The 13,419-nt window shown below is 38.0% G+C and overlaps 1 protein-coding gene across 1 annotated transcript in view; it reads left to right on the plus strand.

Annotated features, from left to right (window-relative positions):
• LOC124300690 (glutamate receptor ionotropic, NMDA 2B) overlaps positions 1-13,419 on the plus strand; it is a 1,918,249-nt gene that overhangs the window by 1,052,308 nt on the left and 852,522 nt on the right. Inside the window, exon 11 of the mRNA XM_046755014.1 lies at positions 7,087-7,226. Coding sequence (XP_046610970.1) covers positions 7,087-7,226 — 140 coding nt within the window. The remainder of the gene's footprint in view (positions 1-7,086; positions 7,227-13,419) is intronic.

Here is a 13,419-nt window from a genome sequence, read left to right on the forward strand (position 1 = left end):
GTTGCAAGGTACAATTAAAGTCGAATCTGACAATGTTACAAGTGTCAATTTTGAGAAGCTGGAGGAGCAGTTTTTCCAAATACATTTGATTGGTAAGGACGACGGTAGTATTGCCTTTATCAGATCTTAAAAACATTAAATCGTTGTTATCTTTACGGAAAAATGACGTTTCTTTGATTTTTTACTGTAAAGCGGCATCGTGATTCATAGAACGAGTACGGATGTTTTTAAACTTTTTCAATGTGTTAGTAAATTCTAGCCTGGCCTGGTTTCTGAGATCCTGTGAAATGTGAGAGATGTTGGACTCGAAAACCGAGACGAGGTCAAAAATTGGAATCTCTTTAGGTTTGAAGGTGGTATCATGTTTGGGTTGCAGTTTAAGAACATCCGCCACATTGTCCGGTATAGAAACGTTACTTAAGTTAACAAGCCATTTATTGTCTAGGCTAGAAACCGAATTAACAAGGTGATACCGTTCGGAGTTTATGAGCTTAGCTAACTTGTTCATATTCGACGCTTCGTGGCCGGTAAAGAGCGCTTCAAGTTTGATCAATTAGGTGTCAAAGAATTTTGGTGACATCGCAACAGGTAGTTGAGCTAAGATATAATTCTTGATATAATTGAAACTCTTCTTGAAGTTTTCAACAGCTTTCACCTTAGATTACAATTTACGTATTGAGAATTTCATCTCTTCAAGCACAAGTAAAAATATAGTGTGTAGGTGAAATGTTTACATCTAAAATTCTTGCTTCTGATGGGAAGCCACAAAAGACAGGCAAAGCCGGCTATTGAATAATATCCGGATGTGCATATCATTATTAACGAGAAGAATATTGTTGAGAGAATGTAAATTCAAAAATTTGGTGATTTCGAAAAATTAACGACGGAGCCAGGAATCGAATCTGGCGTCTAGAGATGCTTAGCCGGAGCCTTTATCCACCAGATGGCTTGCAATTAATGACAACAGAGTCAGGGCGGCTAGGTGGTCTAGTGGAGTAAGGCTCCGGCCAAGCATCTCTAGACGCCAGGTTCGATTCCTGGCTCCGTCTTTAATTTTTTGAAATCACCAAATTTTTGGATTTACATTTATTACAATTCACCTTTGAACCTGAAATCAACGGCCAAATCAGTTTTCTAGACGTACTAATCATCAACGATAATCAGCTCATCAAATCCGATTGGTACCACAAAGCCACGTGGTCGCAAAGGTATTTAAATTATCGGTCGCACCACCCTAGGTTATATAAGACTGGTACGATCTACTGTTTGGTGGACAGAGCTATTAGACTGTCTAGCTCAGAATTTCACAATAAGAATCTTTTTTTGATGTATGATGTATTACGTAAGAATGAATATCCTTCCTTCATCTTGCAGAAACATATACAAAAGAGACACTTTCCGATCTTGTCACCATTTGACACCAACAACATGATCTTGATGTCGTACCAATCATTCCAAAAATTTACGTGCCTATTCCCTTATGTAGCTGGCCTTTTCAAGTCTCTAAATAGAATTTTCTCTAGATATAACATTCAATTTCTAGGCAAAAACTAGCATGATCTATCTCCACATTTCGATTCAGACAAAGACCTTTTACCATTGGATAAGCGTTCTAGCGTGGTTTGTAAAATTCCCTGAAAAAATTGAGAAAAGATATATATTGGGCGAACTAGTAGACAACTGCACACTAGAATCAATGAGCATAAACGTAACATTCATTGCCTAGACGAAAATTACACTGCTTTAATTAGACACTCTATTGAACTGTACCATGCTTTTAATTATCAACCTGCTAGCGTCTTAGCCGTCGAACCGGTGTATTATAAACGACTTCTTCTGGAGAGCTGTATTATTGTTGCACATCTTCTTGCAGTTAATTTACGTCTTGATATTGAACATCTCAGAATATCTGTACGTCGGTAACACATTATTCTTAGCTCTTACGTTACCGATTGTGCACATGACTACCTTATCATCAAAAATGCTGTGTTTCGTTTCTATGTTCCTAGGTCATATTTATGTCTGTTACTAGCCGGTAATTCTTCTCTTCGCGTTCGGCCGGTTGTTGTCTCAATGCCTCCAACCGTCATCCAATTTTGACGTCCGTTTCCTTTGCCAAATATCTGATCTAACGAGAGGAACCCACCAACGTCCCCCTACCGATTCAATCCAAATTTATCACACGTGTAGGTCATGACTAGCAGTCTAACTGGTGCAAGCAGTAACACACGCCTCTTAAAATTAGCCAATTTTGAAAAATCCGATATCGAAATATCCTTGATATACTTTCTACGTTAAGAAACCTTCGAAGAGCGCGTGGCGCAGCGTGTAAGCGCTTTGTTTTATATCCGCAAGGTCGCTGGATCGAATCTCGATGGTCGGATTCTTAATTTTTTTAATTTTTTATTTATTTCATCCTTCACGTCATTCTGAAAACAGATGTATCACGATTGTGCCAATTATTAATTTTTAATAATCAATTGTTGTCGAAAAAAATTAGTATTTTTATCACGTCTCCTGTGAAAAATCGAACTTCCTACAAAAATATACAATACTTTATTCTTGTACAATGTCAATAATTTTTAATATTTTATTCACAGTTGATCATCATTATTTTACATATGAAAGAGAATAACGCGGAATTGGGAATATTATTATTATTTTTTTTGAGGAGATTGGAAATGAAGAAAGTATACACGAAAACTTGTGCAAAATCAATATTTTCATTTATTTGATATTATTATATTTATGGAATACTGCACAAAGCAGGGCGGTACTGATCGCAGAAGCATTGAAAACGACAATAAAAAATTAAAAATTATTGACATTGTATAAGAATAAAGTATTATATATTTTCGTGGTAAGTTCGGTTTTTTACAGGAGTCGCGATAAAATACCAATTTTTTGTCGATAACAATTGATTGATAAAAATTAATACTTGGCACAATCGTGATACATCTGTTTTTAGAATAACGTGATGGATAAAAAAAAAAAATGAAAAAGAAAAATTGCCAGCATCGAGATTCGATCCAGTGACCTTTCGGTTATGAAATAAAGCGCTTCCACACTACGCCACGTGTTTTTCGAAACCTTTATAACGTAGGAAGTATATCAAGGATATTTCGATATCGGATTTTTCGAAATTGGCTGATTTTGAGAGGCGCGTCTTACTACTTGCACCAGTTAGACTGCTAGTCATGGCCTACACGTGTGACAAATTTGGATTGAATCGGTGGGGGGACGTTGGTGGGTTCCCCTCGTAAGATGAGAGTTTGGGAGCTCCGTATTGCTCTATATAACCGTAATATAGTCTTGATTTACATTTTATTTTCTAAATGTGTTTTCATCTTCATGTCCAAATCGAAATTTATTATACAAAAAAAATTCTCTCATACCCGGTAAATATAATTCCTTTTCCGCATTCACTTGTCGTGAATTGCCTTCTTATGTAAGCTATTTTTAAGTTGTGAAAAATTTTTTCCCTTTTTTTGTATCTATCCCTGTTTTATTTTTGTGACAGATTGTTAAAAATTTTGTTGTGAGGAGGGCCCCTACTCTGGCCAAATCGTCAACAATTTGATTTTTTTTATTGACCTGCATGTACAAGAAAATACTCATTCATCGTTATTGAGGTCAAAAAAAGTACATTCACATATAATATTACATACCGTTTTAGACTTTTACTTGGAAACAAGCGTTGTTAATAAAAGAATCTCTCCTGCCATTCAATTTTGTTGCCTGTTTAAATATTTTTTATCGCCCAAGAACCCGTATTTTTTCTCGCTACAATCCAAGAGTTGTATCAATATCGTCTCATTTGATTGATACCAACAAGTTGGTGTTTTCGAGCAGAAGGTCTTTAGGGATAAGAGTGTACGTCTGAGAGAAAAGAAATAGTTCTCTGACGTCTACCCATATAGATGTTTGCCCATGTATTGTTCAACTTTCTGCACGCTATTAGCTTCATCACTGGATATCACGATTAAGTCAAGTCGTGCATGTTTCCAGCCAATAATACTGTGGTCCAGGTACAAGGTCGGCAAAAAGACTTTGATCAAGCGTGCAAGCTAAGCAACATCCCTTTTTCGACAAATCGGGACAATCTTGGAACTAGAAGTGCTGCGCATGAAATATTGACCGATAAAGCCGTGAAGCGGATTTTTGCAACAATTGCAAATTCGAGTGAAAGAGCAACTGCTTAGGCTCAGCTGGCATGTTCAAGATGAAAAAAAAATTAGATGTGTAACGCCGAAAACTAAAGAATATATCTTTCGAAGAAGTAATACTCGCTGCAAAGAGTACACGGATTGAAGCAAAAATGCGAGAACAATCATTAGGGCTGCGCCGAAGAGTGCTCGAGAAGCTGTGAAAAAAGTGAGATGGCGAACAATACGTGCGGTCACCACGCATCACACTACTACCGTGTAAAATAAGTGAATTTTCACATCTTCTTGTACGTATTTTTGCCGGTCTCAGCAATACGAATGTATTAGCTATGATAACCGCGTGTGTGGCGTAGGCTGTGAATAATGAAAGCGTTGTTCAACGAGAATTGGAAAGAAGCGTCCGACAGAACAAAACTTAAAGCAAAGCCTTTGCATTAAGTAAACGTATTCACCTTCAATCGCACAAGAAAGGGTTTGGCCTTTATTTCCCAAAAAAAATTAAATGTCAAGCTACGACGACCAGCATCAACTGATAAGGATTTGTTCACATATGCAAAAATCATACAAATTTTATATTTGTCGAGTGTTTTCATGCGCAGCGAAATTCTGAAAAATGTAATGCGTGAAAACGAAAGGGCTGTCCTTAATTTTGACAATAAGGATCGTCCCGGAAATCATTGGGTAGCATACGAAAATCGCGGCAACGATACCGTTTACGAGTATTTCGGTAGTCCTGGTCCTCTTCAACCTTCATTAGACTTCGTGGAATATCTTAAAATTGGAAGTGTTAAATACAAAGATGAAATATATCAGGATAAGGATCTATTCACATGCAGGCACTTGTGTCTGAAATTCTGCTGTTTCATCGCCTGTTCTGTACCACAGAAGAGTAAATCCAGAACATTTTGTAAACGTCTGTTATTTTCGACGAGCCAATTATGCATCAAAAAATGTACGCAACCAAACCTTTTGAATCAATAATTTTTAATAATGGCGATGAGATTCAAATCACTGTTCACCATCACAATTAGTGCAAATCATCAAGCAAGATGATTTGACTGTATAACTACAGAAGATAAGTCAAATTAATATGGCACCGAAACCCGTTAGGTGATTCCGAAAATTGATCATCAGCCAAAATTCCGAGAGTTCGTGTACGGTTGACAGTCAATGCAAGTCCCCTGACGTTTTACTTTTCCGTTACGTCTAAACGTTCACTGATCATCAAAGGGCGTCATTACCAATGAAAGAACCTTCTCAAAGCTGACTTGCGGTAAAAGAACCTTCTTTTGCCATACTTACGATAAAAGATCCTTCTGGAAGCTGACCTACGATAAAAGAATCTTTTGGAAGCTGACTCACGATGGAAGACTTACCTTCCAAAATTGATAAATTTTGCATTGAAAGATCCGAAGTCTATTATGACGCAGTATACAACTCTGAGAAATTTTTCCCGATTCGGGTTGAAACTATGGTGAGGCAGAGCAAACTACCCGTAAGGTGGAGCAACTATACGATCCGATGATATATAAAGTCACTCAAACTAGGGGTATAGTTATAGACTAGGGAATATATACAGATAACTTGTTTGAGTATCAGTGACTGTGTCCATGCAGTAATCTGTGTCCAGAACTGTCTTTTATTATCTATTACTACGTGTGCAAAATCAAATTCCATCTAGTCGAAATATTTCTAAGTGTACAATATAATGTAACTGCTATATCAAAATCACATCATTTCAGGATGAAGCAGTGTCAATTCAGCGCATCTTGTAATCAAGTAGCACTGATATGTAGGTAACACAGAATTAAATGAAAATCAACACGATTCACAGGATAAGTAGATGCTAGCTGGTTTCTTCGTCAATGCTGGGTAAATTCGAGATAGTTAAAAACCACATGGCAGCGTGAGACCGTAGCTACACAAATGTCAGGTGAATTAAAAGCTAGATTTTCATGAAGGCTACGTGGTTTCATAAGATCGGAGCCAGATCAATCTCAGGTGTATTTGATAGACAACATTGGCAACTGAATGCACCAAAAGTTACATGGTGACAATGAGAGGTATTAGCCAAATTTAAACCAAAATCTCGTAGGATGAAAAAATTTTTACTACGTTGACATCAATATTACTTGGCTCGAGCTGGTAGCAGCTACATTGAACCCATGTAGGAAGCTGACATCAAATGTACAGCTTAAAGCTATAGCTGCTAACCATGTGGTTGATACTAAGGAAGAATATCAGGAGCTTACGTAGGCTTTCCTTAATATGACTCTGTCAAAAAGCCATCTCTCATCTGTATGGTAGCTACATTGTATTTAGAGTCTAAATTCCAATATCACCTGCCGATACGAAAGCTATGCTAATCAAACGTGGTAACATTGTAGCATGTAGACTAACCATGTCGAATGGTACCCGGGATCAGATGACAGTCATTACTTATATCAATCTTTGAACATGCAATCAATCTCATATTGAATCAGTTTTCTCCTTAGTCTTTGTACCCCCAATAATTGCAATTGTTAGATGAATTTACCTTTCACGTCTTGTCAATTTATCTGCATAACTATCCACACAGATCATGGCATGGAGTTAGTTCCCTAGATCACTTTTCATTATTTTTTTTCTTCTTCTTTCTGTGATTGGAGACAAGTGCAAACCTTCTAACTAGGCCGATAATGCATCCAAACTTAAATAACAAATACAACGGTGTGGTCAAAACTTCTTCAAAATGCCGCAGAATCGATTCAACGATCATTGTATAAACCTTATGGTTAGATTTCAAGAAAGCTTTCTTCGACTTCACATGCACGCATTATAACTTCAAACATCATGGAATTTGCATGATTCTAGGGTTTTAATTTTGAAAAATTTCACTCCCTGCTTATAGAAAAAGTAATGTTCCAAAACTTTTTTTCAGAACCATTCGATACAGCTTCCTGGATGCTGGTGGGCTTGGTCGCTATACATGCAGCCACGTTGATGATATTTTTATTCGAGTGGCTGTCTCCCTCGGGATTCGACATGAAGATAAATCCACCCAACTCACCGCAAAAACCGGTATTTTAAATTTGGCTTTTTAATAATATGTTTCCTTACTTTAACATACAAAAACTGTCACCATTTCTCTCTGTACCTCGTTGCACGTTTCATTCATATCAGCGCTTCACTCGATGCATTTTTTGATGATTATCATGTGAAAGTCACTTCGTTGCTTGTCTCAAAATGAGATTTTTGATACAGGGTGTAGTACTTCCAGAATCTTACAGAGTTGTGCCGTGAGAGCTGATGCTTTTTCTGGAAATGTTGGTTGCAAAACCTAGTCATAATGTCCAATGGATAAATCAAATCGTAATCAAGACATTATACAATTTTTGTGTCCAGTCTCTAGGAGGATTTTATCGTGCGATAGAATTCAAATAGGTGCTTACAGAGACCGAACGTAAAAACCGTATAGTATTTCGATGAGCCTTGATTTATTCATTTGAAATTTGAATCAAGGACCATACAAATATAATTGCAGTATAATTGAGAAATTTGCCGGCCGTAAAGTAGTGTGAATAAGGTTATGATTATTCAATATGCATTGAGGAAGAAAGACTCAAAGGGGGGGAAGCTTAAGTTAAGGGAGAGCTTTGTTCAGAGTCTTGGAAAAAAGTGATTTTTTTTTTATCAAATAATGGTTAAGTATGTTAAGAATATGATATTAAATTCCCGTAACGAAATTTGCATTATCTTTCATACTATATGTACTAGGATGGTTCTTCATAAAGTTATTTTGAAATTTCGATCGGCTCGTTCCCCAAATCGGCTTCACAGAATTTGAAAATGATACTCCAATTTTTTGTGATCTTTATCTGAACTCTAACCTATGCCCCCAAGAGGGTGAATTTACCAATTCAACCTTATAAGAGGCACATCAAATCTACGAAATGAATTCAGATGAAATTTCGTAACAGGAAATATTTCCGGTCGATGAAGACGAATCTGTTTACAACTACCTTGTGAAAACCAACTTTCCTGTCGCGCGCCGCACAAGTCACGCGCCGCAACAAGCATCACACACTTTCCAGTCGCGCGTCACAGCGGACAGCACCCACGACGTCACACGCGCCGCTGACGCCACGCACGCAGCCGCGCGCGTCTCGCAATCAGCTCGCGTGGTTTCCCACTGTTAAAGTGGAGCCGCGGCTGGAATAAGAGACCACCGTTCTCACCGATCGACAGGACAACTTCGGTCTCACCGACATTGAGTCATAAACTACACTCAAGGTTTACTATCACGTTACACCACCAGTACGCGACAGTTACTCGACAGCACGCAGGTTTTGGATTACTGCATGACTGAATCATTCACTCTGGCACCAGCCAGCTCAGCCAAAGGGACAAGTTCCCATAATCCACCAGCTCCTTGGGTACTACAACCCGTTGACGTCTCTTCAAGGCCTCTGACCAGGCCACCCAGCATCCTGCTATCTTTCTGAGACGTCCGACGAGCCAGGATAACCTCTCCAAGGTACAACCGCGTCATCCCAGCAGCGGTGTCTCCGTTCGTAGCGTCACTACCCACCTACACGTCGGTAGCCACTCAGACAACACAGTCCGACAGTGAGTGGGAATCGTCACAGCCTACGACAGGCCTGAGAATCGTCGTCCTCCTACGCCGCCTAGCTCACCGGAGAGCTACTATATACTCCGCCACCGAGCACAACACCTGTGAGTCGCCGCTCCTCTTCGCTTCAGCTTCCACCGCGGTGCCAGAGGACCACGACAACCCCTTCCATGACATGGAAATCAAACATTTGAATAACGTGTATATATGTAAAGTAAATGAATAAATGAGGTATATTTAAACCAACTTCAATTCTCATCTTTGACACCACAGCGATTAACTCCTTCCAAGTGGCTAGGTCGAAAAAGCTATCAACAAATAGCAAATACGAATCTGAACTCAAAATTTGAAAATTCAAAGTGCCGGATCCAATATGGGCGACGAAAGACCCAAAAGACACTTAATTATTACCATATTGAATCCACCAATTCGAATTTTGTAATTTTGAGTTCAAATTCGTAATCAGCGACTTCGCAAGTCTCCGTGTACCAAGTCTTATTCGAATAAAATGACTTTTCTGATTTGTCTGCACAATCTTGGATCCGCCATTTTGAATTTTCAAATTTTGAATTCAGATTCTTAATTAACGACCCAAGAAACCCGCTTACATCAAATATTATTCTAATCGGTTCGGTAGATATGATGCATGCCTGAAAGGGTTGAATGAAATCCACCCTCTTTGGGGCACGAGCTAGAGTTAAGCTGAAAATCTGAAAAAAATTAGGAACTTATTTTTGAATTATCTGGAGTCGATTCCGAAGGTCAGTTGGCCGAAATCCAGAAGTGACCATTTGAGGCCCACACTAATGTGCACCTACGGTACGCTAAGAAAAAACGCTGATCTTGCTATTACAAGACACCATAGTCAAAATTTTATTGTTCTACAAATCATAATTATAGTCATTATACCGGTATTACATTATATTGTAAGCGCTGTGATAAAGTTACAGGTATACGTGTAAAATATAACCATAATTTTCGCGCACGATAAAATATTTTCTCGAGTAATGCAAACAATACATACATTCTTTCACTCAGCGCCGGCCTTAGGAGCGGGCAAACCGGGCAGTAGCCCGGGGTGCCACAGATTTAGGGGCACTTAAATGAAGTTTTTATTTTATATTTTTTGATGAGACAAGATTTTTCTCATCGAACTCAAAAAATTTTATGGTGTTAACATCAAATGCACTCGACTCGAGTGAGAGCACTCGAAGCGAGGTGGGTTAGGCGCACGGTCACAATGGGTACATCGTACACGTTTGACCGAAGTACCTAAGTCCGTCGTTACATGGTGGCACGCTTCGACGGCACGCCCCGTGCCCGCGTGAATAATATGTTTGGCGTAGAATCATTAAGCCCCATTTGAATAACTCGTCGCGTTACGCTGCAGTAGCAAAGCAGATACATGTCGTCAGTCTTCTACATCAATTTACGTTTAACACTGATACTTTGTATCTCAATTAGGTATAGTTTTATTGAGATTACGCGGTTATTGCTATTATTAGCTTATAGCTATAATGTCGTCTAAGCCATCTGGGGCATAAAATCGCAAAAGAAAAGCCAAATATGAGCAGCCGAACGCTTCTGCTGTGAAAAACCTTGGAAGTATTCAAAAAAAAAAAAAAACGAACATTTCAATATTACGGAGGATCCGGAGAGTTCTGCTGCAGATTCATCGAGTTTTGATGCTACAGATGTCCCGCAACTTCAAGTAGAAGTTGAAAGTGTCGATCAAGTTTTCCATATGAGCAGTCAGGAAAAGAGCACTGAATTAGATTGTTACGAAAAATCATCACAGGAAAATCTTGAAACTCTGGAAACAGATTCTTCCTGTACAGACATTGGACAGTGGACCACTATAACAGCATCTATTCGAGATGTCATTGTTACAAAAGGTTCTATTGCTCCTGCGGATCTGAAATTAGCCTGTTTTCCGAAAGATAACAAACATCGTAGCTTTTGGGTGTCTTTTTTTCAAAGACTGCTTTCAAATGGGGAAACTACAATTAGAAACTGGTTGTATTATTCGAGATTGACGAACCACGCCTATTGCTTTTGCTGTAAGCTCTTTGATCACTCCCCTAAATTGAAACGAGGCACGGAAGGGATTAATAAGTGGCAGCTATTGGGGAGTATTTAAAGACTCATGAAAGAAGCAGGCTGCATTTTTCATCGTACCAAAAATGGATCGATGCTAAAAGATCCCTTCGAAAATGTACCGGAATCGACATTGATTTACAATGGCAGATCAATAGAGAAGCAGCACATTTCAGAGCTGTGTTAGAGGGCTTAATAGTGATTGTCTTGTATTTAACGAAAAATAATTTGGCCTTTCGAGGAAGCTTCGATCGTTTGGATACTTTAAGGGGACCTTGCGGTCTAGCGGGTGAAAATTTGACTGCTTTTCAACATTTTTATTTTTTTTTTATGAAAGAAATGCACAATGTTATTCATATTTTGTAGGTATGTTTTATTACTTATAAATTTTAGGAAATTTGAAATTGAAAAAAAAAAAAAATTTTTTTATTATTTTTAAAATAATAACTTCTCCAGTTATCTGAAATTGAAAAATTCAAAATGACCCTCAATTATTGTGAGTATATCTATCGTAGGAACTAAAATGAAAAAAAAAATAAAAATTACAAAATGGCGTATTGTCAAAATTAGAAGTCGGAAAACAGCCTGATTTTATCAATGTTTTGCTCATAAAAAAATTATAAATATTTGATGGAAAATTTTCGTTTTAGACCCTGCGATAGCTGCCAGTGTAGTTAATAACACATTTTAATTTGAGACGAATCGGTCGAGTAGTTTTTTTTAATTGATCAACATAAGACAAAAAAAAGTAGTTTCGAGATAAAGGCGTTCGAAATTTGAAATAAGTATTTTCTCAAAAAAATTAGATTTAAACGTAGACTTACATTAATCTGCAATTCCAGCACCATACAATATCACTTCAGTCTTGTCATACTCTACTCTCATATTTTCACTACAACTCAGGTGGACAACTCAGGTAGCAGCTGCTTTTCTACGAACAATAGAACTATTCACTGAGCGAAACGACCCTTCTACTTACTTTGGCGCCGACCTTCAATGGGCTATAAAACTTGAAATACTGTGAATATCATTACCAAATTTTCACAGTATATTCTTAAGATACTATACTTTCGAAATATAGAGGGAAAAAAAATCGATTTTTTGAAAATTCTAGACCGCAAGGTTCCCTTAAATAATGGCAACTTTCTAGGTCTTATTGAATTAATGGGGAAGTTTGATTCTGTTATGATTGAACATGTAGGACGAATCCGATTACATGAAGTTCACGATCACTATTGCGAGAAAAGAATTCAAAACGAGCTTATCCAACTACTAGGTAGTCGAGTAAAATCTACCATACTAGATAATGCAAAAATATCCAAGTATTTCTCCATAATATTAAATTGCACGCCAGACATTAGTCACGTTCAACAAATGTCTTTCACAATTAGATTTGTCGATACCTCAGACGGAAAAGTTCAAATTACAGAACACTTTCTTGGTTATCGCCTCGTAAAAGAATCTACTGGAGAAAGCTTAACATCTGTAATCTTAAATGAATTCACAACAAAATGTAACTTGGATATGCGTAATTGTCGTGGCCAAGGATACGACAATGGAGCAAATATGTCGGGTAAGCACAAAGGAGTTCAAAAGAGAATTACTGATTCATATTCTCGAGCATTCTTTAATCCGTGCGGATATCATTCGTTAAATTTGGTAGTAGATGATGCCTCTAAATCTCATGTCAAATCAGTTTCATTATTTGGAATCGTACAGAGAATTTACACTATTTAGCGCATCTATCAACCATTGGTCAATCTTGAAAAACTACGTGGCAATTTGACAGATAAATAAGTTTCAGAAACTACATGGGAGTGTCGTATCCAAAGTTTAAAAGCCATACGATATCAGTATATTGAAATTTATGAATCTCTCATAGAGTTGGAAGAAGAATCTACCTATCAGAAAATCACGTCCGAAGCAAGATCATTGGCAATGCGTATGTCAGACTTCGAATTCATCATCACGCTCATAGCGTGGTATGACATACTTTTCCAAGTAAATCTGGTGAGTAAAGCTATGCAGGCAGAAGACATAGATTTACCTAAAGCTATCGAATCACTCCGAGGTTGCGAAGACCATCTTCATGGCTATCGCCAGACAGGATTAAATGCTGCAATTCCAGCTGCTGAAGAAATCTTGGAAAAATCTGTGTTTGCGCTCGGCATCGATGGCGGTAAGAGATTTTTTACCAACGAGGGTTGTAAATCCTCGTCAAACCAATCGGGAAAGATTTTCGATGCACTGGCTTCCTTGAGACAATCGGGTTTGACTCAAAGATGATTCAATGTTATAAGGTTTAGTCAACAAATATATTTATTAACAGACTTAAAATAATTTGAATACACTGTTGAGTTCGGTTGTATGAGATTCACGCGGGGTAGTGAGAAGAAGTTGTGGCAGTAGAGTAAGTTGGTCTTCTCTTCGCGTTGGTCGAAACGAATCTGATCTTAAAGGTAGGTTTTAAAAATTAGCTAAGTTCCGATGGCCAAAAAACTACTGGAAGGGGTAGGATTGTCCCTTGAGAGAAGGGATGAATTT

Source organism: Neodiprion virginianus, chromosome 3 (assembly GCF_021901495.1).
Source record: "Neodiprion virginianus isolate iyNeoVirg1 chromosome 3, iyNeoVirg1.1, whole genome shotgun sequence".
In the NCBI taxonomy this organism is placed as follows: domain Eukaryota; kingdom Metazoa; phylum Arthropoda; class Insecta; order Hymenoptera; family Diprionidae; genus Neodiprion; species Neodiprion virginianus.